Source organism: Delphinapterus leucas, chromosome 10 (genome assembly GCF_059928025.1).
Source record: "Delphinapterus leucas isolate spDelLeu-1000000601 "Yukka" chromosome 10, BTC_Dleu_Yukka2, whole genome shotgun sequence".
Classification (NCBI taxonomy): domain Eukaryota; kingdom Metazoa; phylum Chordata; class Mammalia; order Artiodactyla; family Monodontidae; genus Delphinapterus; species Delphinapterus leucas.
In genome coordinates this window covers 99682383-99708208 of record NC_143138.1, presented here as the reverse complement: position 1 = coordinate 99708208, position 25826 = coordinate 99682383, and the positions used below count along the sequence as shown (strand labels likewise).

Here is a 25826-nt window from a genome sequence, read left to right as displayed (position 1 = left end):
AAGGGCCTGCCTTATTTTTGCCAGATCCCTCCCAGCACCCTGATATGGGCCTTCCTGTCACCGCCCGCTTGTGTCATGCATCCCTGTGATTCATTCCATTTGCAGTTGGAGGAGCCCACCATTCTCTCTAGAAGGAGCTTCCTGAGCTCACCCCCATGTGGACAGACGTCTCTTTTTCTGTCCTCCTCAGTCTCCAGGATGGATGAGCTCACATTTCCTGACTTGAGGCTCCAGACACCTGAGTTCTGCCTTCCCTGTCACGGACCCAGGTCCTGTTGGACACTGGCAGCCTCAGTGTCAGGGTAGCATAGATTGAGGTAGGGAAAAGGGTGAAGTGAACACTCTTCCTGGAGCAATACCCTGATGTCTGAAAACCTGAAGCCACGCTGAGCCCCAGGGAAGAAGAACACTGTGGGAACCTTTCTCCCTCATCTGGAATCCCCATCGCTTCCCGCACAGAACTGTTGTGTTACAATTGATGATGTCTGTAAGTCACCCAGCACCCCTCCTGGCACGTAAGTGCTTTGTAATTGCAAATTTTCTTCCACCCACAATGTCCCTTCCCACCCCAGGCTTTCCTATCAGACTTATGAGTTCCCAGGAATTTGGAACATAGAAAGAACACAGGGCTGGGAGTTAAGAGAATTCACATAGAACACAGGGCTCTGCTACCAACTTACTGAGGGAATCTAAGCAAATCAATGTAAAAAAGGAGGCTGAACCACAGCAGAGGTTTCCAAACTTTTTTTAAAAAGCAATGGAACCCTGTTTTCCAGGGGAAATATATTCAGAGATAAAAGCCCAGAGCTGCACTGGCTGAGGTAGGGCGGGAGTCTTGGAACACCTCGCACAGGAATCCAGTTACCGCTCAGAGAGCTCTGAGCCCATGGAGCGTTCTCTACCAGTGGACTATGGCCTCCCTAAAGGCGGGAGCTGGCTTCCTCTGCCTTCCTCTGCCACCGCCGCACAGCACACATCATCAACTTCTGTACGCTATACATAGCAATGCTGTCCCACTGCAAGCCAGAGACGGTGACTGTGGTGACAGTGACAGCGACCCAGAGGACAGAAAGGACCTTACCGGACAACCTTTGTGCCATTCCGGAGCACCTGCATATCCACAGCATAGGTCCCATCTGCATGGGCCACCAGGTTGAGCTCTGAAAATTCTGCCTGGAAAATAACAGGAGGAGATTAAGAGCGTAGATTTCATGGTATGTGTTTTTTACTATGATAAAAAATGAATAAATAAAAATAACAGTAGGGGAGTAAGCCCACAGTCCTGATTCTGCAGGGCCCTCCGCATAGCAGCAACAGCATCCCTTCCACCAAACATTTATTTACCGTTTGCAAAGCATTTTCCCAAACTGATCTCATCTAACTCTCACAGCTACTCTATGAGGCAGGAGGGGCAGAGATAATTATCCTTATTTACCAAAGGAGCAGCTAAGTGACTTTTCTGGACAAACAAAACTTATTGTTGGCAGAGACAGGAGCAAAACTCAGGCCTTCTGACTCCCCACCCAGCATCCTTTGTGCTGCCTCTCTACAGAGCGGGAATGCAAACTGGGGCAAACATGCCCTTTATCAATTTCAACATAAATACACTAAGTTTTAGTTTAGGCAATTGGGTTTTTAGTTCTGCTCCGGCCCAACTAGCTGCATAAGATGTTCAGGCGAGTTACTTGTTCTCTCCGGGTGGACAGTTTCTCCCATCTATAAAATGGGAATAATTTTTTTTATCAACCTTGCCTATCTAATAAGTTATTTTAAGAACTGAATGCAACAATGGATAGGAAAAGTACTCTGTATCAATCACAGCACACCATGTAAGGAATGATGAGTAACTTCTATCATTACATATAAAATACATGCATTGTTTAAACTGGACATCCCCCTATGCACTCGAATGGACCTAATCTCTATTTATCATGAAGCAAACAGTACAGGAAGATAAAAAATGACCTTTCAGGACTTCTCTGCATTAAGACCAGGAGGTGTGCTTTTCTAAGTTCTCTTTGAAGTGTAGCCTCAGGCGTGCAGAGGAGGCGCCACTGGAGGCCACACAACTGAATGGCAGATGTGTGCCTACCCAGCAAGACCATGCCACCAGCAATATGTAGGTGTGGCCATGTCCTAGGTAGACATTCCTCTAAAGTGTTCCTCAGCCTGAGAACCCTGCACCCAGAGGGCCCCAAGAGCCACGCTGCTTGCCTCTCTATGGACACCAGAGCCATGAAGAGAAGTCAGCAAAGTTGAAAGATGCAGCCTTCAGAACCATGTCTCATAGAGAGAAAAGTCCTGGAAAGGGTTGGGGGAGGAGATGGAGAGCCTAGAAGCTAGTGACGGACACTGATCTCCACTTGGCAGAACTAAATGGTTCATTCTGGAATGTCAAGAGGGGCCAACAATGATGCAGATGCAACCCTGGGCTCCAGGCTGGTTACCTGTTCCACTTTGATATCATAATCTCCAAGGACTTTTTTGCCCCGAAAGCACTTGGCCCTGGAAAAAAGGGAAAAAAACCCACACAAATTAGTTCTGTACAGGTGTTTGTGGTCAGAAATTCACTCTCACAAAGACGAGGACCATGGCAGACAGAATCCCAGAATGAGAGTCAAGAGACCTGGGTCAGTCTGCTATTGGATCACCATGAGACAGCCTCAGTCAAACCACGGCCTCCCCTCTATAAAATAAACCAAGAGGCCTTTCACTCTCAGGCATTGTCATTTTATGATAACATCCTTGGTCTTTCCAAAAGGAGGCTAGAAGTAACAATTTCCCTAATGTTGCTCCTGGTAAAGACTAGGTCAATTTTATACATCCCTATCGTTTCCTTATATTCCCCCATCCTGCCTTTCACTCTGATTTTCTAGTTGGTTTCCACCCTTGGAATTTTAGTTTCTAAGGAAACTGTTATTATTTTACCTCTTCATACCCATACTTCCAAAAAGAATTTGAGACAATAATTTAAAAAGCAAATATATCCAACAAAACAAGGATTAAAGGACAATCAATGAATGAAGGAGAGTTAATTATACCAGAAAAAAAGCAGAGGGCAGGGGGAGAGGCTGAGGAAAGCTACTATAATTGAACACAAAACCTATCCTGTGTTTCTGGGCAGTCAAGAGAATGAGTCAAGCCTAGATACACTGTACTTATTATCTTCCCGTTTTGTCACGGAGCTGGAGGAACCTCACATTACAGCTGCTGGTAAGAGGACTGTTTATGCTTATATTTATAGCCATTGCTACTTTGCTCTTCACCTCCCCTTCCTCTCATAAGAGTTTCTTATCTGCCTTTATAGGCTGGTTCTCCACCTGTAAAAAGGGCCCTTCCACATGCTACCTAGGTTGGGCTTGCTTTCCCAGCGCTTCAAATTTCAAATTAGTATGTTTCACCGGAGGTTTTCTAAAAGTCCCTCTCCAAAACAAAGGGATAAACTAACATTTATTGGGCATCATGGTTCTAGGAATTATGTGCTAATTTCTTTCAAGAACATTTCATTTAGTCCTCATAACAACTTATGAGATAGGGAGAAAGGCATTCATTTTCGAGATGAGGAAACCAAGACTCAGGGGATAAAAATGGCACATTCAAGGTCATATGGCAAGTTAGTGACAGAACCAATATTCACACCCAAGTCTGAGTCCAGAGTCGTTGGTGCTGCACAGCACTGTCTCCCTCTGCTTATTCATTCTTGCCATCCTCATTCCCACCATTACAAAAACTGACTTGTCATGTATGCTGCATTGCATGTGTCTTTTCCCATTTTCTCTCTTCTGTGCAAAAGGGACTTGATGTTGTGAGCACTAGTTCCACTACAAATACTTCCTACACCGGTTCCTGTGAACTACCCAGGACGAGGCCAGGCTATTTCCTTTCCGATCTGGTTCTGGAACAGTCTGTTCTAGGAAGTTGTCATTTGTCCTATCCAAGTCCCTGGCTACCCTCAAATTGCTCCTCAGAGGCATTCAGCCATCCTGGAGCTGGATCACTGAAGTCCATCCCCCTACCTCTGCCCCAATTCCTTACTAAGCTTCATCAGCTTGCTTCCAGAACCCTGTTCAACGTTCACAGCTCAGCAAGCCCCTTGGGCAAGGGGCCTGTAGCACATCCCATTCCTTTTACGGTTCCATCTTATTTATGGGTTTAAATAACAGTCTATGCATGGCACTATCACTGCTCTGCAGATCCTGAGGACTCCGTAGGTCTTCGTCCACGACTATAAACAGAAGGAACTGGAGTAAATGATCTAAGAGGTTCCTTCCCTGTGTTGGTGAGGTGTGCCTACCCTGTTACCAGCAATGCTTTTCTGATGCTTCCTCCCATCTTCCTGTCTCAAAATAGCTCTCCTGTGAGGTAAGTCTCAGAGGCGTTAACAATAACCTCTCATTCTGTATGATGCCTTGCATTTTCAAAGCACATTCTTGCCTTATTTGTTCCTTACCACTCTGTGAAGCAGCCAGGACAGACAGTGCTGTCCATTTAACCAATGGGGAAAGAAACCCAGAGCAGCTAAATAATATGTTCAAATCACAGAGAAGTTCATAGGAGTTAAGCTTAGAACTAAGAGTTTATGTCTAGGTACTTAGGTGCTGCCAAGGTTTTTAATTCACTCATTTATTTTGTGGGTTGTGAACACTGATATTGAAGTATAAATATACATTCCGTCTGCATTTATCTGCCACTTTCTGCACCTGCCCATTGACCAAGTTGGCTAATGATACTGTTTTCAGGCCTTGTGCCCACCCCCAACTCTCCAATTATCTTAATGCCTTTTCCTTAAGGGAATCTGTCCTCTTGGAAATCTTAGTTTGTGTTATCTGGCTCTGGGTGATGGACCTCTCTTGGCTGAGCTACAGTCTTATAGAAAAGGAGCCAAGATGGCAGGCGATGGAGCACAGAGTCTTCTTCTGGAGAATGAGCACATTCTCCCAGGTATTTTCATGAAAAATTTTGTAACTTACAAGCAAGTGACAGAATGACTTCCTGATCCTAAGAGAGCACTGTTAGGAAGCAGTGTGCTAGAATTCAGAGGGGTTCTGGATCACAGGGCTCTGGAATCACAGTCTGCATGGGAATCCTAGCTGTACACTTTTTTGGTTGTGTGACCGCAAGCAAGTGGCTTAAAAAAAAAAAGTATGTCACATGGTTAAACCAATAAATCTATCTATCTTCAAAAGAATAAGATGGATAAGATGAAAAATACATTTTTCCTTTCCCATTTCTCTTTCATCACACATACTCCCCATTATCAGTTGCAAGCATATCCTTCCAGTGTGTGAAATTGTGTGCATATATCTGCATACATATATGTTTCAAACATATGGCATCATGCTATATAAACTCTTCTTTTTTGAACCTTAATTTTTTATTGCACTTAAAAATATACCAGTCCTTTGGGTAGTGTAGACATTTTAAAATATTAATTCTTCCCAATCCATGAACATGGGATATCTTTCCATTTACTACTTTATAATAACTTTGTATAGAATATAACCTATGAAAATATTGAATTACTATGTTGTATGCATGAAACTAATATTGTAAGTCAGCTCTACTTCAATTAAAAAAATACATCTTAGTGATGTGCTTTCAACACATACTGATAGACCCCTTCCTTTTTTTTTTTTTTTTTTTTTGTGGTACGTGGGCCTCTCACTATTGTGGCCTCTCCCGTTGCGGAGCACAGGCTCCAGACGCGCAGGCCCAGTGGCCATGGCTCATGGGCCCAGCTGCTCCACGGCACGTGGGATCTTCCGGGACCGGGGCACGAACCCGTGTACCCTGCATCGGCAGGCAGACTCTCAACCACTGCACCACCAGGGAAGCCCTAGACCTCTTTCTTTGTAATAGCTAGCTGCATGAAATTCCATTTGAAGGTCATACAGTAATTTAACCAATATTTACTGGTGATATGGAGGTTCCTTAAAAAACTAAAAATAGAACTACCATACGACCCAGCAATCCCACTACTGGGCATATACCCTGAGAAAACCATAATTCAAAAAAAGTCATGTATCACAATGTTCACGGCAGCTCTATTTACAATAGCCAGGACATGGAAGCAACCTAAGTGTCCATCAACAGATGAATGGATAAAGAAGATGTGGCACATATATACAATGGAATATTACTCAGCCATAAAAAGAAACGAAATTGAGTTATTTGTAGTGAGGTGGATGGACCCAGAGTCTGTCATACAGAGTGAAGTAAGTCAGAAAGAGAAAAACAAATACCATATGCTAACACATATATATGGAATCTAAAAAACAAACAAAAAAAGGTCATGAAGAACCTAGGGGCAAGACAGGAATAAAGACACAGACCTACTAGAGAATGGACTTGAGGATACGGGGAGGGGGAAGGGTAAGATGGGACAAAGTGAGAGAGTGGCAATGGACATATATACACTACCAAACGTAAAATAGATAGCTCGTGGGAAGCAGCTGCATAGCACAGGGAGATCAGCTCGGTGCTTTGTGACCATCTAGAGGGGTGGGATAGGGAGGGTGAGAGGGAGGGAGACGCAAGAGGGAAGAGATATGGGGATATACGTATATGTGTAACTGATTCACTTTGTTATAAAACATAAACTAACACACCATTGTAAAGCAGTTATACTCCAATAAAGATGTTAAAAAAAAAACAAACAAAAAAACCTCCCAAGTATAGGGACTTCCCCGGTGGTCCAGTGGTAAAGAATCCACCTTCCAATGCAGGGGACACGGGTTCGACCTCTGGCTGGGGAACTAAGATTCCACATGCCATGGGGCAACCGAGCCTGGGCACCTCAACTAGAGAGCCTGCGTGCCGCAAACTACAGAGCCCATGCCCCCCTGGAGCCTGCACGCCATAACTAGAGAGAAGCCCGAGCACCACAATGAAGAGCCCGCAGGCTGCAACAAAAGATCCTGCACGCCTCAACAAAGATCGCGCGTAGCGCAGCTAAGACCCAATGCAGCCGTAAATAAATAAATAATAAATAAATAAATCTTAAAAAAAAAAATTACTGGTGAGCGTTTAGATTTCCAGTGTTTGGATTGTTTTTGCTATTAGAAACAGAACTACAATGGCTTACATTTAAGAATATATTCATAAGATAAATTATTTTTTCCAGCTTTATTATGTTATAATTGACAAACAAAATTATATTTTAAGTGTACACCATGATGATTTCATACATGTATACTTTGTGAAATGGGATAAGCACAGATTAATTACCACACCTATCACCTCACATTACTACCTTTTGTGTGTGTGTGTGTGTTGTGTGCGTGTGTGTGGTGAGAACACTTTAGATCTACTCTCTTATAAGCAAATTTCAAGTATACAAAACAGTATCATCCACTACAGTCACCACATTGTACATCAGAAGGATAATTTATTGCAGAATTGCTGGTGTAAGGAATAGACAGAGTTTTTACTGATATCGGCACACTGCCCCCTACCCAAGAAAAAGATTATATCACTCTCCCCAGTGTTTGAAAGTTTGGGAAAGTTACTTCACCTCCCTTAGTTACCCCCCCACAGTCCCTTGCTTAAGCTGGGCACAGAGAAGGTGCTCAGTAAGGACTTTCCAACAGCCAGTCTTGTCAAATCAATCCAAATTCACCCCCTGGTGCTCAGTCTAAACAGAAGCCAAGATGTACATCCTTGAAGCACGGACTAAAAATATCTATGGTGCGTGTGTTGTCAATTTCCCCCTATTGTAACATTTTCTTAACAAGTCTACCAGCTGAGGATCTTTGTGAGTTTAATGGCTTGCCCAGGCAATGAACCACCTCCCCTTACTGCTAAAATGAGTAGAGGCTTCTAGGTTTAACTCTTCTTACTCAAGGCACAGAATACCCGCAGGAATTCCCATCCTCTTGCAAACTAGGGCTCATGAGGCTGAGGAGACATCATCAGAGACTTCTCTGCTAAGGCTGCCTCAAAACTTGGCCCAATCTTGCTACGCCCAGCTTAAATACTCCCTCTTTAAGCATGGGGAAATGGAGAAAGGTCTAGAATTAGGAGCCAGGGGAGCTGAGTTCAGGCCTAGTTCTACCACTTCTCAGCTGTGTGACTTTGGGCAAGTAACAGCCTCTCTGAGCCTCAGTTTCATCATGTATAAAATAGGGCTAATAATGATTTTAATAATAATAGCAAACATTCACTATGTACTAACCGCTATCTTAAGTATTCTATGTATCTTACCTCATTTAATAATACCTGACTCACAGGTTGCTGTGAAGACTTAAAGAAGCCAGGTAAGAATAAATGACATGAAAATATTTTGGAAACTCTGAAATATTATGCAAATATAAAGTACTATTAGCAAAATGCAACAAACATTCATGTACCAGGTATTATTGCTGTTTTACTCTGACCAGAGCCAACATGCCTTCTTCCTCTTCTGAACTTGCATTGCATTTATTGTCTACTCCCCACATCTGGCTTATAGCATCATCATCTGATACCACCTTTCAAACTCAGTTGTCTAATAATCTGTGCTACTCCTCCCCCACACCAGCCTCAGATCACTGGATTACACAACAATACTTCGGAGCAAGGACTACCCAAGTGAGCCCTGGACTCTCCATCATTTTGTATTTTAAATATTGATTATGTCCTGTTGTCATATTACATGCTCTGAGCTAAGGTTTGTACAAATATAATCAACATATCTATAAATTTCCAACGACTTCCCTAAACTGTGTACTTATTCACAATCAGGGCTTGCTTATTGACTGGAGATGTTAGGAGTGATGGTGCTGGCTGGACAGATGCAGAAAACCAGAAGAGGCCACCCTCAGGACTGAGTGGACTGTGTGTCTCTGCAGCCCCAGCCGTCTTCTCCTTTCTTCTTGCACGCGCACGTCCCAGGGTGTCATGTTCTTTCTTCTCTCTTCTTCCCCACGTGAAAATCTGTTCTCAATCTCCAACCACACCGGAACTAAAGGACCTAAAAACAGCCTAGAGTGTAAATCCTCCCTGGGTGCCTGAGGCTCGCACAGGGATCAAATCCTCAAGCTAGAAGATGAAAGCACTAACAATGCACCTAGTAAATGCCTAGCACTGGTTAGACATAAATGTCCAGGCAAGGCGCTTAGTTTCTGGGTCTTATTGTCTATAACTCAGGCCCTATTCTTTTGGTCAAGCATCTCAAGGCATCAAGAAATTAGAAAATAAACTAGAAATAGTAGAGGAATCTATTCCCCACCCTACACTCAAAGGGTAAATCAGGCCTGCCGGTCTTGGAGAGAGTTTGTGGGCGCCTGCCGCCACCCCCTGGCAGGATGTGTACTGCAGACACGCCGTAGTCCTAGCTCACTCACCCACTGAGCTGACTCCACTGGCTCAGTGATAGCCCTCCAGGTGCTTATTTGCTGCTCTGACAAACCATGCCTGAAAATTCACTATTTCTCCTAAAAAGTGTGTGTCCACATACTCCAAGCTAGATAGTTGGCTTTTTGCCATCTGTAGAAAGAAAGGATGTGATTTATCAATAAATTCAGCAACAATTTACTGAACACCCAGTGGTAGGTGCTGGAAATGTAAAAATGCATTAGTAGGTGCCAAGTAGAGAAAGCACAGTCTAGAAAGGGAGACCAATATGCATGTCGGTAATTGCTAAGGACCCTTTCAACTCTTAAGATTTATAGCTAATATTCACATCCCCACCTTTCAATCTTTTCCTTAAAAAAAAGAATTTAATGCACACGACTAAAACAACAGCAACAAAAGTTTCATCTAGCTCAGAAAGATGTACAGTGAAAAGTAAGTTTCCCCTACCTTCATGAAGCTCGCAGGTTAGTGGTGGGCAGAAGCATAAATAAAAGATCATAATACAGGGTATAGACTGTACCAGGGGTGTGGACAAGGCACTGTGGGGACCCAAAGGAGGGAGTTCTCTGCCTGGAGGAGCCTGGGAAGGCTCCAAGGACGCAGCTGAGTCTTAAAGAATGAGGAGGAATTTGCCACACAAGAAGCAGAGAGCAGAATTGAAAGGCACAGAGGCTGCCTGAGCACAGAGCGCTGCAGCGGCCCAGCTGACCGGGGGAAGGGCACGCAGGCTGAGGCTCCTGAGAAAGGGAAGGGATGGCCTGTCAAAGAACTTCAAATGTCAGGCTGAGTAGTTGGGATGTAATAGCCAGCTTCCAAAAGAATTTTTTTTAACTTTTTATTATGAAAAACTCCATCCTCAGTAATCAACATTTTGCCAGTCTTTTTCATTAATCACCCTCACTGTTGTTGTTAGGACTGTTGTTTGATTGCTTTAAAGCAAATCCCAGATATCATGTTATTTCTCGTGTAGAATTTTAAGTAATATCTCTAACTGGTAATGCCTTAAAATTTTTGTTTACTGTGGCAAAATATATATAACAAAAGTTGCCATTTTAACCATTTTCAAGTGTACAATTCAGTGGCATTTAGTGCATTCACAATGTTGTGCAACCAACATCGCTACTTCCAAAACTTTTTCATCATCCAGAACAGAAACTCTGTGGCCATTAGGCAGTAACTGCCCATCCCCCCCAAATTCACCCCCCAGTCCCTGATAACCTCTAACTTACTTTCTCTTTATCCCAGGGAAATGACTTTTTAATAACTATTATTATTTAATAATTAATAATAATTTAAAACATCTTTACTGAGTCTATATTCAAGTTTTCCCAACTGTCTCCCAAAACACTGTCAAAGATTTTAAGCAGAGAGGTGACATGATCAGATGTGCCTAAGCTCTGATAGGCCACACTGTCTGGGACACAGAAGAGATGGCAGGGAGCCAACCAGGGCTTGAGATCATTTGGGAAGCTGGTGCAGTAATTAGACTTCAGGGCTTGCTGTTTTCCTGATACATGGCAAACCAATAGCTACTGTACAACACTCATCAGGCAGCTCAATTGATCATTTGACTGATCAGGGCTAGGAATTTAGAAGCTAGCTGGGAAACGACAGTGATAGAAAGTGGTATAGGACAGACACCTCATATAGATGTTCTGGAACAAAGCCATAAATGAGACATAAAATAGGCGGGCCTTACATTGGTAAAGGGGTTCTTAACTCAAATTTGGATTTGCAATCTAATTCATAACCCATAAAACTTGCTTTCAGTACATGGAGAAATGCCTGTTATAGATAACTGGTTTAGGAATAAGATACAAAGAATAGGAAGAAGTGAACAGTTTTCTGGATAAAGGCAACGTTCTGTGGCTGCTCCTTGATATTATTAATTCAGTGATTAAGTAGTTAAATCAAACTCTCTGCTACTTCTTAGATAGAAAGCAAGCTGCATGGCGTCTTAGTTAACATTCATATAAATGATCTGGAAAAGAGTGCATGGGGAAATTGCCAAATTTGCAGATGGCATTCAGCACTTCCAGGGATTAAAATGCCAAGAAGATGTGGACGTGGGCAGAAAAGTGGCAGAGGAGTTTTAATGTGACTAAGTGTAAGAAAACATATTCTATTCAATGGAAAATGATTTTATCAGGGGATCATGAGTGTTCCACTACAATCCAAAAAAGAACCTGAAATAAAAGAAAATTATTTCCTTAAGACATTAGTCCTGTGAGATGTAACAGAAAAACACAAAAAGACTGAGAGTGAAAGGTGAAAAATAATATTGATTATCATCAGAAAGTTTATTGGAAACTCAACATAAAGGGTTTCTTACACTCTGAACTCATCTTGTACAAGTCATAGTACTTTCATATTTGTGATACAGCATATCACGTCCACTTGTCTAAACACAAATGACATGATCAAAGTAGAAATGGCCCAGAGAAAAACAGAACAATATAAAAAGGCTCTGATTTTAGGAGAGGCTGATATAATGAGTCTTCTTCAGTCTGTAAAGGTAAAGATCCAAAGGGCACAGAAAGGTGTAAAGGAGGGAAAGAGAACTTGAGAGACTACATACTACACACATTATTCATCCCAGATATCCAAATTAATCTCACAATATTTCATGCCTTACAGGAACGTCATTTCAATGCTACTGGTTTTATAGGAAAAGGAAGCTCGGATAAAATAAGTGACTTGCTTAAAAGTAGCAGTGAGTAGGTGGCAGAGCTAGTAAAATTAAATTTCAGCACTTCTGATGATCAAGTTTAGAAATCGTATATTTTAGATGGGAACTGGGCTCTACTCATTTTTGTAGCCTCAATGCCTGTCTTACTCTTCAACACACAGCAGATGCTCAGAAAATGTTTATGGAGTTATTAAAATGAATACAGCTAGACATTTGGAGGTTAATATCAGAGAGAGTAACCATGCTCAATCTGGTAGAGTCCTGTGGGCTTGTAGATCTCTGAGGACACCTACTTAGTCCTTCCCTGGAGTTCGTAAAATTCCCTCAAGTGACCTGCAGGAGGGCTTCAACAGACTTAGATGGCAGATGAGACCCCTTAAGAAAAACAGCAATCTCAAAGTTCTGAAAATGACTAATTTCTGAGTAAACACACCAGCTGTGACTTCAGTTGGTAACAGCAAATCACTTTTTCTGAGCAGATTTTCTGAAGATCTCTATTTTGGGGAATAATTAAATGAGGCAGTATCACAAGATAACAAGATTATCAAACACAGAAGAAATAAAAAAGAATCCTGTAACTCAGGAGAACACATGATGGGAAGATTAGCTGCATTTGTCTGTAATTACAGTGGAGCTACAGAACAGAATGCTTTGGAGTCATGGGACAGATTCACTTTCCATGACTGTCTTATAAAATTAAATCAGGCTGATTTGATATTCAAGTAGGTCAGTATTAAAGTTTGCTTTGGAGAAATATCAAGCAAGTATAATTTTTGAAAGATATGGGTTTCTTTTATACCAGAAAAACAGGGATCCTAGCACTGACAAATGTCCAGGTTCAATTCCAGTGTCAGGTCACAAATCATACCCACAATCACCACTACCATCAAAGCCATCCATCTCTAGATACAGAGAAATGTCCTCTATGATCTGACCCCATCCTTCTATTCTAATCTCCCACTGTTTCCCTCCTGCAAGACTGCTGCAGAGTCTGTGTGAATTAGAAAAAGGCATTCTTTCCTGCAGGTGGACACTCCTACACCAGGGTTCTTGGCTTGGCAAGCAGAGTGTGGGTCTGCATTTCACCCCGACTTGTCTCCTCAGTCAAATGCCCTTGTGTGGTGAACAACCTGAATAAGCATATGCAGGCGCCCTGTCCTGCTACCATTCAGACACTGAATGGTACTACTAGGTCAAACTGCCATTCAGACACTCTTTCCCAACTATCTCTTGTCAAACTACTGCTTCTGTGTATTGGCCCATTTAGAAATCACCCTTTTCTATGGAAACAACCTAAATGTCCATTGACAAACAAATGGATAAAGAAAATGTGATATATACATACGATGGAATATTGTTCAGCCATAAAAAAAAGGGAAATACTGCCATTTGTAGCAACACGGATCAACCTGGAGGACATTACGCTAAGTGAAATAAGTCAGACACAGAATGGTAAATGCTGCATGACCTCATATGTGGAATCTAAAATAGTCAAACTCAGAAGCAGAGAATAGAATGGTAGTTGTCAGGGGCTGGAGGAGGGGGAAATGAAGAGATGTTGATCAAAGAATCCAAAGTTTCAGTTATGCAAGATGAATGAGTTTTGGAGATCTGATGTATACGGCATGATAGCTAACAATACTGTATGGTAAACTTGAAATTTGCTGAGTTCTCACAGAAGGAGGAGAAGGAGAAGAAGAAGGAAAAGAAGAAGGAGGAGGAGAAAAAGGTAATCTCAAAGGCATTGTTTTTCTTACTAAATTTGCTTGTGTGGTAAATCACACTGATTGATATTCAAATGTTACATGAAACTTGAGTTCCTGGGATGAACTCCACTGGGCCATGATGCATGATCCTTTTTATATATCATGGGATCCAATTTGCTAAAATGCTGTTAAGAACTGTTGCAACTATGTTTATTGGGGATTTTGGTTTGTGGTTTTCTATTCTTATGGGGTCTTTGGTTTGGTGTCAAAAGTAATAATTTTGGCTTCACGGAAGGAGATGGGAAGTAAGAAATATTGTGGAACTTGTATTATCTCTACTATAAATGTTTGAGAGAGTTCATCTGTGAAGCGATCATAGATTTTCTACTTCGGGTCCAGGAATTAATCTTACTTTATCATATAATGTGCTTTTTAATACTTAATTGGATTCTATTAGTTAATATGTGACAAAGAATGAATGCATCTAGATTTTTAAGTGCACTGGGACAGATATTGTTTTCTTATTGCTCTTATCCAAATTATTGTCAAGGTTATTTTAGCCTCAAGAAAATTGGATGGAGAGTCTTCCATTTTCTTTTCTGGTACAAATTTTATGAATTATTTTAGCATGTATCCTCAAGCTTATTAAAGTAACATTTAAAAAAGAAATCACCTCTCTCCTCATTTTTAAAGGTCCCAAACAAGTTCTGCCTCCCTTTTGAAATCTTCCCTGTTCTCCCCTCTGTGGTGGTTTCTCCTTCCTCTGAAAGCTTAGTCTGAAACCTATTCACTTGTCATTTTAAACAGACTCAGCTTAGTATCGTCTGCTGATTTTCAAGCCTCTTCCTCCCTACCGTATCACCCTCTGAGGGTACACACTGTCTTATACTTCCTTCCGAGTCCCCCACTACTCACCGTCACGCTCACCACTGCCTTATACAGAGCACACCTGGGTTAGTTCATTTTATGTGTCAACCTGAAAGGGCCACAGGTGTCCAGATATTTGCCTAAACATTATCCTGGGTGTGTCTGTGAAGGTGTTTCTGGATGAGATTAACATTTGAATCAAGACTGAGTAAAGCAGACTGCCCTCCCCAATGTGAGCGGGCCTCATCCAATCCACCGAAGGCCTGACTACAACAAAAAGGTGGAGTAAGGGAGAATTTACTCTGTCTGACTGTCTTTGAACTAAGACATCAGTCTTCTGCCTTTAGTCTCAGACTGAAAGATATAGAATTCCTGGTCCTCAGGCCTTCCGAATTGGCCTGGAACTCTACCTTCGGTTCTCTTGGGTCTCCAGTTTGCCAACCTTAGGACTTCTCAGCCTCTATAAATGCGTGAGCCAATTCCTCATGATAAATCTCTCTCTCTCTCTTTCTATATATAACTATAATCTTATCTCTCTCTCTTGCTCTCCCTCTATATATCTATATAAATAGATATATAAAAATATATATAATCTATTATCTATGTTATCTATATTATCTATGTGTTATCTATATATAGATAATAGATGGATGGATATAGATATAGAGCTCCTCGACTGCTACAACAAAATACCACAGACTGGATGCTTAAACAGCAGACATTTATTCCTCACAGTTCTAGAGGCTGACCAGTCCAGATCAAGGTGCTGGCCTGGTAAGACTCTTCCTGGCTTGCGGACTGCCACCTTCTTGCTGTGTTCTCACATGGTCGAGAGGGAGAAAGAGCTCTGGTCTCTCCTCCTCTTATAAGGACACTAATTCCATCACTGCGACACTACCCTCATGACCTCAGCTAAACCTGATTACCTCCCAAAGGCCCCACCTCCAAATACCATCACACTGGGAGTTAGAGTTTCAACATATGAATTGGTAGGGGAGGCGGGGGGGTGGAGACACACAAACATTCACCCCATAACAGCACCATTAATAAAGACCTATTGCTTGATTCCTGGCAGAGAACACCCACTCAACCTGGGACTTGAGGGAATGAGGAACCACAATACATAAAAGAGTATCACAAGAATACACAATAGTACATGTTCTTCAAATGCCAAAAACAAATAGCCATTTACCTCCTTTCAGGTGGGATATACTCTCCCTGAATCAAAAGGAAGAAAGAGAACCTTCCCCACCATGTCACATAGAAACGAGTCAGTTATTCAAGCCAACTCAGAAACTTTGCATTTTAATCAATTGCTGAGTGGCATGGCACAGTGGAAAGAGCATGGATTTTAGGGTCAGACTAACCTGGGTTTAAATCTCAGGTGACCAACTTACTACCTAAACTTGGGCTCTTTACCTCTCTGTATTTTCACCTGTAAGATAAGAATAATACCCATTTCTAAAGTTTGTTAGATTCAAATGACGCTGCCTTTACCATACTCCTCAAACATGCTAAACTCACCACCTCTGCTGGGCTTTTGCACTTGCTGCCAGATACTTCCTTCCCCGGGATCTTTGCATGTCCCGCTGCTTCTCACTAATTGAGTCTCAGCTCAAACATTACTTCCTCAGTGATGTTTTTTTCTGACTACCTGAGCTAGGTAGTCCCCACCCCTCCCAATCATTCTCTTTATATAATCTTCATAGATATTATCTTTATTTCAAAATTACCTTGACTATTTATTATTCATTTCCCCAACCAAAATGTAAGTTCTCTGAGAGGAGAGACCTTGCTGTTGTGATAACTGCTGTGTCAATCCCGTGTCCAGCTCTATTATAATGCCTGGTACATATTAGGTGCCCAATAATATTTGTTGAAAGAATTAATGAGTATATAAATGTGTATCTGGTATATAAATGTGTATCTAGCACAGCACCCATTCACACATTTAGATTCTTTTCTTCCCCCTTTTTATGTAAAAATCACTGGGTTAAACAATGTGCCTGTGTGAGTCCTTTGAAATGGAGAGCACTTCAACAAAATGGATTCACTGAATGCTCATCAGGCATTTATAAATGTAGACAGAAGTATGGTCATTTACTTCCATGTGCAATGAGACTATCCTCCGCCTTAATGTTCTATTTTAGGTACAAATTAACATACCAGTTATTGAAGTGTTTATAGATTTTACTCTCATATGAGACGTTAATAACATAATATTCTCTCAGCCTTCTGAGAGGGAAGATTTTGCTTAGAGGTCTTTTATTTATAAGGAAACAGAGGCCCAGAGAGAGGAGACACTTGATAGTTCAAGGTCAAACACCTAGTCAGAGGCAGGTGCATTCTACCACGCTGCCTCCTTAGAGTAAGAACTGCAAGTCTTCCAAAAATCGAAGAACAGTGGAATTCAAAGACAGAGATCCCGAAATGATATTATAGGATGTGGAAACTGAGGATTTGATTTCCATTTGGAGTGCTTGTGAGATCAAGTATGATAAAGAAGATAAACAGCTAAGCATTACAGAAGCATAAGAAATTTTTTATTTTTATCACTTTGCTGATACATTGATTCTGTTTGTGATACTGCATCACCAGGGCACGGCTCATACAGCAAATTGCTGGAAGGAAATAAGAAAGGAGCTCTCCCCTCATTCTGCTCTCATTAGCAAAGGAGACTTGACCGTCTTTCCCCAGTCCAAGTGCAAACTGCCATGACTCGTATTGTCAGCCTACTCACCACCATGGCTGGGCAGAAACATCCTTGTACCTCAAGGCAACAACACTCTGGATTTCCAAATCCAAACCCAGGTGGCACATTCCATTCTACCATTTTCCAACTGGCACCAATTCAGGGGGAGATATTATTCACCAGAATAGGCACTAACAACTGAATTTTGGCAGGTTGGGAGACGAACACATGCCACAGGCTCCCAGATGCACCCAAGTTTAGCAACATGGTACCAAATGTGTTCTGAATGGAAAAATGGATCTTAGATGCTATACTCTCATTTTTATAGGTGAAAAAACGGAGGCTTAAGGGGAAAAATGGCCCAAGGTCATGAGGTGGTAACCCTCATTTCTTCTCAACAGTGCTCTTTTCGTTACACCAAGTTGAGCTCACAGTGGATCTGGATTGAAGCTCATGCCTTAGAATCGAAGCACAAAGATATATGGTACTGCTCTGGCTCTATTCTCCTCCGTGAATTTGTCTATCTTCTCGACCACCTCTAATGAGCCATTGAGGATACATGGTCCTCACATTCAACAAGCCCGAAGAATAATTTTGAAAACAACCCAAACTGATTTGCCTGAAAACCTGGTTAATTTTATCCTTAGTGTCTCCACACATTCCTTTGAAATAGAGTTTACTATCCAGTGTTTTTATAATGAAATATATTCTATCAACCTTTAAAAATATTCTCATCATTTATTCATTCAACAAAGATTCATTAGAGTAGGTACCTACTCTTTTTCCAGCAGTATGCAAAGCACTGGGTGGAGGGTAGGAGAAGGAAAGACTATAGACCTCAACCAGCTCTGCCACAAAGAATAAAAATAGTGTTAACAGAAGTACAGGAGATTATTTATCCCAGAGTTTAGGTATCAAAATTATATCAACTACAGTAAAATTGATAATAGCTAATATTTGTTAAGTACTTAGTAAGCACTAGTTACTGTGCTGACTTTAAACACCTTATTCAATTAATCCTCACATCAGTCATACAAGACAGCATTATCTCCTAATCTTACAGATAAGATAACTAAGGCACAGAGAGACTAATTAACTTGTTCAAGGCCATACAACTACCCAGTGGTGGATTCAGGATTTGAGACCATGCAAACTGACTCCAGAGCAGATCTTATTCATCACTTCACACTACTTCTGAAATTATTCAAAAAATTTTAAAAGGGGATTCATATTTTAATACTCACACAGGACAGTAAAGACAACCAATACCTTTAGATACACTTTGGTGGCTTTCTCACTAATAATCAACCACTATAAATATTAATCCTCTTCTTTTTTCCCATAGTGGCTTTCAGAAGAAAAATCTTTTCTTCATCAGGCTCCTAAATAACTCTTCAACTTTTGAAATTAAAGTTTTCAGTTTCTTTTTAGTTAAGACATACAGACTTCTTAAATTTCTTTATTTCTTTTATCACACCTTACATGATAAAACATCTCTTTACAATTCAATGGGGATTTGTTGCTTGATGGACACAGAGATTCAGTTTTGCAAGATGAAAACAGTTCTGGAGATTGGCTGCACAACAGTGTGAACGTACTTAACACTACTGAACATTAAAAATGGTTAATATGGTAAATTTTACTGTATGTGTGTTTTACCACAATTAAAAATAAAAAATTCCTTGTGCTCTTTTAGAGTTAGAATATGTAAACTTCAAAGATATCGTTAACTTAGAACAGATAAGGTCCCAGACATTCTACATATATGATTTTCTGTTTGTGTTACAGTACAGAGAAAGGAGTGATAAATTTTGATTATAGGGTAAATAATAGAGAGAAATTTTATGTAGCTTAGGAATTCATCTGAATTGCATTTTCTTCATATGCAATTGATAAAATTTAACCACATGGTTTCTTTCTTTTTTAAATTGAAGTATAGTTGATTTACAATGTTATATTAGTTTCAGGTGTACAATATAGTGATTCAATATTTTTATAGGTTACACTCTATTTAAAGTTATAAGATATTGGTTATATTCCCTGTGCTGTACATTACACCTTTGTATCTTATTTATTTTACACATAGTAATTTGTACCTTTTAATCCCCTTCCCCTACCTTGCCCCTCCCTTAACCACATGGTTTCTAAAGGCATTTTTAGGTTCTGACAGTCTGGGAGTTAAACAGTTAGTAGGATTTCAATATGTGATGTGGAAAGGACACTTCAAAAATAAAAGTGGCTTAAACAGAAGTATTGCAGCATGAAAGTATAATTCACAAAGCCCTGCTAAGTGGTGGTGCAGTTATGGTATAACATAGGATATGCATATGGCAGAGGGGGAGTGAGGATAAGGTTGAAAGGTAGGATGGAGCCAGTTCCTTGCTTCCTGGTTTGCCAATAACCAGGACAGGGTCCTCTGAAGACCTGTGAAGCTAATAATTTGGAATCTTGGGAATGATGAAACAGAAACCTTAACAAGTACTCTCTCGAAGACAGATTTCTACTTGAATGTTGTTTATTTCCCGGGTTCTTGATTTTGTACTTTGGGGATTATTTTCTAAGATAAAGCTGAACTCCTGAGGCCCAAAGTAGCTTCTCCCTTTGTGTCAACAATTCTGATATGTGGCCATCTTCATTTGAATGGCTTAGAGACTTAATAGGCTGTCTCTCTAACATTCACGTGTAGGAAACTTCAAACTAGGTCATCAAATCCCAACTTCCATCCCAATGCAAGAATCTACACTGTAATGTTCATAACAAGGGGTCACTGGAAAAATTACTATTTTTCAGGTTTCTCTGTTTTTTGTTTTTTTCATTTTCAGACAGCTGATGGGACAAAATTTGTTTGAGGGCTTTATTACACATTTTATTTCTATCCTTGGTGTGGTTACCATTAACTTTTTTTTAAACATGCACACTTTACTTATCAAGTATAAATTTAATCAGTAGCTCTACTGTCCTCCCAAGTTTTAGTATGTTTTAAGAGTGATCACTCCTCTTTTCCTTTACTCCCTTGCCATGTCACATATTACAGCCCAGTGTCTTAATTTCACCTTGTTTTTATACTCCCTAAATTATCATTATTTTTGTTGTTATTCTGTACAGTCAAGTTTTTTCTGTTTTTGTTTGTTTTAGATTTACTCACATGTTTACCAATTTCTCTAGTCTCTACTGCTTTTTTCATGTCACTACTTCCTTTTGGATTCAATATCCTGCTTCTTGAAGAATATGTTTTTAGCAGTCCTTTCAGAAATGATCTCTGAGATGTAAATTTGACGCCTCTATCTGTCTAAAATTGTCTCTATTTGACCTTCACTTTTTTTTTTTTTTTTTTTTTGCGGTACGCAGGCCTCTCACTGTTGTGGCCTCTCCCGTGGCGGCTCACAGGCTCCAGACACGCAGGCTCACGGGTCCAGCCGCTCCGCGGCATGTGGGATCCTCCCGGACCGGGGCATGAACCCGTGTCCACTGCATCGGCAGGCGGACTCTCAACCACTGGGCCACCAGGGAAGCCCTGACCCTCACTCTTGAATAAAGGTTTACCTAGGTGGAAAATTCTAGATTGGGTGCGACTTCTTTTTTTCTCTCAGCTTTTGAGGGCATTATTCTTTTGTTTATTTTGCCACTGTTCTTGGTTTAATTGTGATTTCTTGTAGGGTATCTCTTTTATCTTTGGATGCTCTTAAGACCTACTTTTTTTTTAATTGTGTAATTTTAATTAATTAATTAATTAATTCATGTAATTTCTTTATTGGAGTATAACTGCTTTACAATGTTGTGTTAGTTTCTGCTGTATAACAAAGTGAATCAGCCATATGTATACATATACCCCCATATCCCCCTCTCTTTTTTTTTTTTTTTTTTGCGGTACGCGGGCCTCTCACTGTTGTAGCCTCTCCCGCTGTGGAGCACAGGCTCCGGACGCGCAGGCTCAGCGGCCATGGCTCACGGGCCCAGCCGCTCCGCGGCATGTGGGATCTTCCCGGACCGGGGCACGAACCCATGTCTCCTGCATCGGCAGGCGGACCCCTGTGCCACCAGGGAAGCCCTATCCCCCTCTCTTGAGCCTCCCTCCCACCCCTCTAGGTTGTCACAAAGTGTCAAGCTGATCTCCCTGTGCTATGCAGCAGCTTCCCACTAGCCATCCATTTTACATTTGGTAGTGCATATATGTGAAGACCTACTTTGAATCTTTGCTGCTATGCAGTTTCACTACAGTATGTCTAGAAGTGGCCTTCTTTTAATTTATCCTTTGGAACTCAGTGTGCTTCCTAATTGAGGTCTTTCATCAATTTTGAAAAAATTTCAACCATTACCTCTGAGTATTGTCTTTTTTCCATTCTTTCTATTCTCCCCTTCTAGAACTATTATTAAACATGTATTGAGGATAGTATTCTCATTCTATCCTCCATGTCTCTTAATTTTGCTTTCATAGTTTTCTTTTGTCTCCTTGAGAGGCATCATGGATCATTTCTGCCTTATCTTCCAGTTTACCCGTTTTTCTCTTCAGCAGTGTCTGATCTCCTGTTTAAACAGCCCATTATGTTTTTTAATTTTGATGACTATGTTTTTTTATTTCTGAAAACTATACTTGTCATATCTACCATACATAAAACATATCTATGTTTTTATCTCTTTATTTGTTCTTAATCATTTAAATATATTAATTTTACAGATTTAAAAAATCACCTCATAGTTTTAGATCTTTTATCATCTTAAGAGGGTTTTGCGGTTTCTTCTGCGAGGCACCTCGGGTGGGTATCACTGGCTGGGTATACTTTTTATGTTAATTAATCAGCTTGCAGGACCTCAGACCACACAGGGAGTAGAAATCTAAACACCAGAACCCACCTGAAGATAGACCTATCATTCTGAATTCTGAGAGAGAGACTTTCTTCTTTCCAGAGACTAGGCTGAGAAAGACAACTTTCTTGTGTCCATGTATTAATGAAAAGATTTTTTTTTCTGACTACCATGTTACTGAAAGTCCCATCTCACTTGTGGGTTTCAGCTTTAATGCCTGTCTTGTGAAGACTCAAGTCTTCATTTTCTCTTCCTGTGTGGGTATTTAAATCCAAGTCCCAAGATTACCAAGACAGATATCTGAAGAGGCCTGATACAACATCATCTTACAGACTTACTACTCAAGTCTGTCTTTATTTTCAGCCTCTGGAGAGTCCCTTACTTTCTTGCAAGTTCAGTTATGCATTAGAATGTTGTTACTTTTTATTCAAAGCTGTTAGGAGTTTAGTGGTGGAAGATTTTTAGGTTATTGAGTCCAAATTACTGCTAGAAAAAGAAGTAAGATTGTTCTCTTTTTCTGAGCTTCAGATAAGAAGCTCAAAAGCATACTTCAATTCAGCAAACATTTACTGGTCACTTATTGTGATGATTAAATTTTTACGTGTCAACTTGGCTAGGCTATGGTGCCCTGCTGTTTGGTTAAACACTACTTTAGGAGTCAGGTACAAACAGATAAAATATAGCATGTAAGTACCCAGATACAGATAGGTGTATTCTATTATGTGACTAGCCTGACTTAGCTTGGAGGCGTCAGGGAAGTCATCTTGGAAGAAGTGATGCCTGAGCCCATCCTAAATTGAAATCGGACTTAGCTAGGCAAAGTGAAATAAAAATTAAAGCAGGGATTCTGGGCACCCGGACAGCATTAGCAAAGGTAAGGAAGTGAGAAATAACATGGTGCAAAGTTGCGGTATATAAAATATGAGGCAGGGAATGATGGGAGATGGGGCTAGGAAGTTATAACACTACAACAGAGGGAGAGAGAATAAGCGTGCAAGTTTATGAAAAAGGCATTTTGAAGTGGTGTTTAAGCTTAATCTGGAGAAATGAGTAATATTTTAATAGGCGAAGATGATGAGGAAGGGTAGAAAACATAGTACTCTGGGAGAAAACATAGGATGCGTGAAGGGGACTCTGGGAAATAAGAATACAGAGGTAGATTATGGCCAGACTACAGAAAGCTCTGAATGACTGATGACTCCCAGAGAAGACGCTTAGATGTATTCCCTCAGGTAGTGGCTAGAAGCCTGTGAAAAACAGAAGCTAATCAGAAAATTGCGGTTATAAACACCCACCACCTCCAAGGGCTTGGAAGACCCTGAAAGACACACCTGGCCATGGCATTCAGCTGCCTCTGAAAGACACAGCCAGACTAGCCAAGGGACAGGAAACATCTGTGCCACCCTGACCTGTCTGAATCTGCTCTCTCCCCTAACTTTGGCACTATAAAAACTGGGAACAGAACAAAGGCTAAGGCAAGCCCCAGCCTCGGTTCTAGAGAAAAACAATAACAAGAGGAGGGCCAACCTCATTTACTAGCAGAGAAGAAGAGGTGGACCCTGTCAGGTCTCATCAAGGAGAATATAATAAAAGACTCATTGTTACTGTTTTCTCCCCTGGTGAAATGAGTCTCTAAACAGTAAACTGTGGCTGAACGAGCACTGACCTGGCGAGGAAACCTGGGTTCTAGTCCAGATCCTGTCACTAGCTTGCTGTATGGATTAGGCAAGTTGTTTTACTTCTCTGGGTCTCTGTTTCTCCATTTGTATTGTGAGGGAGTTGAACTAGACTAGTGGAGTTCTGTGGACCCCAGACTATCTCTGGGAACCCTAACCCCATTTCAACTAAAGCAGCTGCATTTTAACCAGTTTTATATATAATGAGTTCTGCCTAAAGCTTTGTTTGAAAAAGAAAATTCAACTACTTAAAAAAATATAAGACCCTTGGATTTGAATCTTTAAGACCCTTTCTAACTTCAGTGGTCTATGAATTTGTGGTTTCATGATAAGCTGTTGTTAGGGAGCTCCCACCTTAACATCAATTGGGGCTGAGGTTGCATAAGAAACTCATGGTGAAGGGAAGGTCCAGACAGAGGGCACAAAGGCAGGTAAGAAGGCGAGAAGGAGAGGAAATGAACTGGGGAGCAACATCAGGAATCAAGAAGTAGGCAGGGGCTTCCCTGGTGGCGCAGTGGTTGGGAATCCACCTGCCAATGCAGGGGACACAGGTTCGAGCCCGGGACCGGGAAGATCCCACGTGCCGCAGAGCAATTAAGTCCGTGTGCCACAACTACTGAGCCTGCGCCCTGGAGCTCGCGAGCCACGGCTGCTGGGCCCGCATGCCACAGCTGCTGAGGCCTGCACGCCTGGAGCCCGTGCTCTGCAACAAAGAGAAGCCACCGCAGTGAGAACCCCGCGCACTGCAATGAAGAGTGGCACCTGCTCACCGCAACTACAGAAAGCCCGCACACAGCAGTGAAGACCCAACACAGCCATAAATAAATAAATAAAAAAAAAAAAAAAAAAAGAAGTAGGCAATTAAAGGGCCAAGGCTAATAGATAGCAAAGGCTTTCCTGGTAGGTAAAATCAGGTAACCTGAAAAGTGAATAAAGATAGGGCTTCTGGAAAGAACTGGAATATGGTCTAAAATTTAAAATTTGTTTTCCTGCAAATAATAAAAACTACAAACAACAAGCATTGCCTATAGGTGCCACAGCATATGGTTCTGTAACAAAAACTACTGTTAGAGACAAAACTCACTGTTGAGGGGGAAGAGAGAGCTGGTGAGGTATCCAGGAAAAGCTCATTTATTTGCCAAGTTATTTAAAATTTATCAAATTTCTGCTATGGGCCAGAACTGTGCTAGGTTACTGGGATTACAGAAATGAATAAAACACTATCTTTTTCCTCAAGGAGTACAAAATTTGAAAGAGACAGACAAACAAGTAAAGTGAGATGGGAAGCTTGGTTCAAAATAGCTGAAAGTTCACAGAATAAGAAAGGCACAGTTCAAGGAACACTAGCTGATTTCAAATAATAGCTAGAAGGGCACGTATTTTCTTACCTGAACAAAGAAAGATACCTGGCACTTAGAAAAGAAGATTGTTTCTTGAGGGACCAAGGAAGGGAAGAATACACAGATCCATTAAAAGGAAATAATGAGGACAGGAATGAAGGTGAGGCAGCCAGAACTGAATGCTGGGAAAAATGGGGACTGTGGAAGGCTGCACTGTCCAATAGAGCAGTTATCAGCCACATGCGGCTGCTGAGCACCTGAAATGTGGCTGGCTAGGGCAAACCGACATGTGCTGTGAGGCAAAATACACCTCCAGCTTTAAAGATTTAATATGAAAAAGAATGTTAATATCTCTTTAATGATTTGTTTTATATTGATCACATGTTGAAATGAGAATATTTTGGTCTTATTGTATTAAATAAAATACATTATTAATTTCAACTGTTTCCTTTTATTGATTTATTTTTACTGTGGTTGCTAGAAGATTTAAAATTTCACATAAGACTCACATTTGCCATTTGCATTGTATTTCTACCGGATAGTGCTGTGTTAAACCTCTGCCATGCCCAGCGAGTAAGGTGACAGCGTATCCCTTTGACCAATATCTTTAGGAGAAAATATGGACCCCTAAACTTCCTCACACTCTAACAAAACACACTTCATATGGTGCCAACAGCATACGGGCTACTTAAAAGTCTTGCAGTGGACAAGGTCTATGAA

General features: G+C 41.0%; 1 protein-coding gene across 1 annotated transcript in view; it reads right to left on the bottom strand.

Moving 5' to 3' along the window:
* Positions 1 to 25826, bottom strand: part of SYN2 (synapsin II) — a 159592-nt gene that overhangs the window by 55140 nt on the left and 78626 nt on the right. The window contains exons 2-3 of the mRNA XM_022562772.3: positions 2448 to 2505; positions 1082 to 1173 (exon numbers count right to left, since the gene is read on the bottom strand). Of these exons, the coding sequence (XP_022418480.1) occupies positions 1082 to 1173; positions 2448 to 2505 (150 nt within the window). The remainder of the gene's footprint in view (positions 1 to 1081; positions 1174 to 2447; positions 2506 to 25826) is intronic.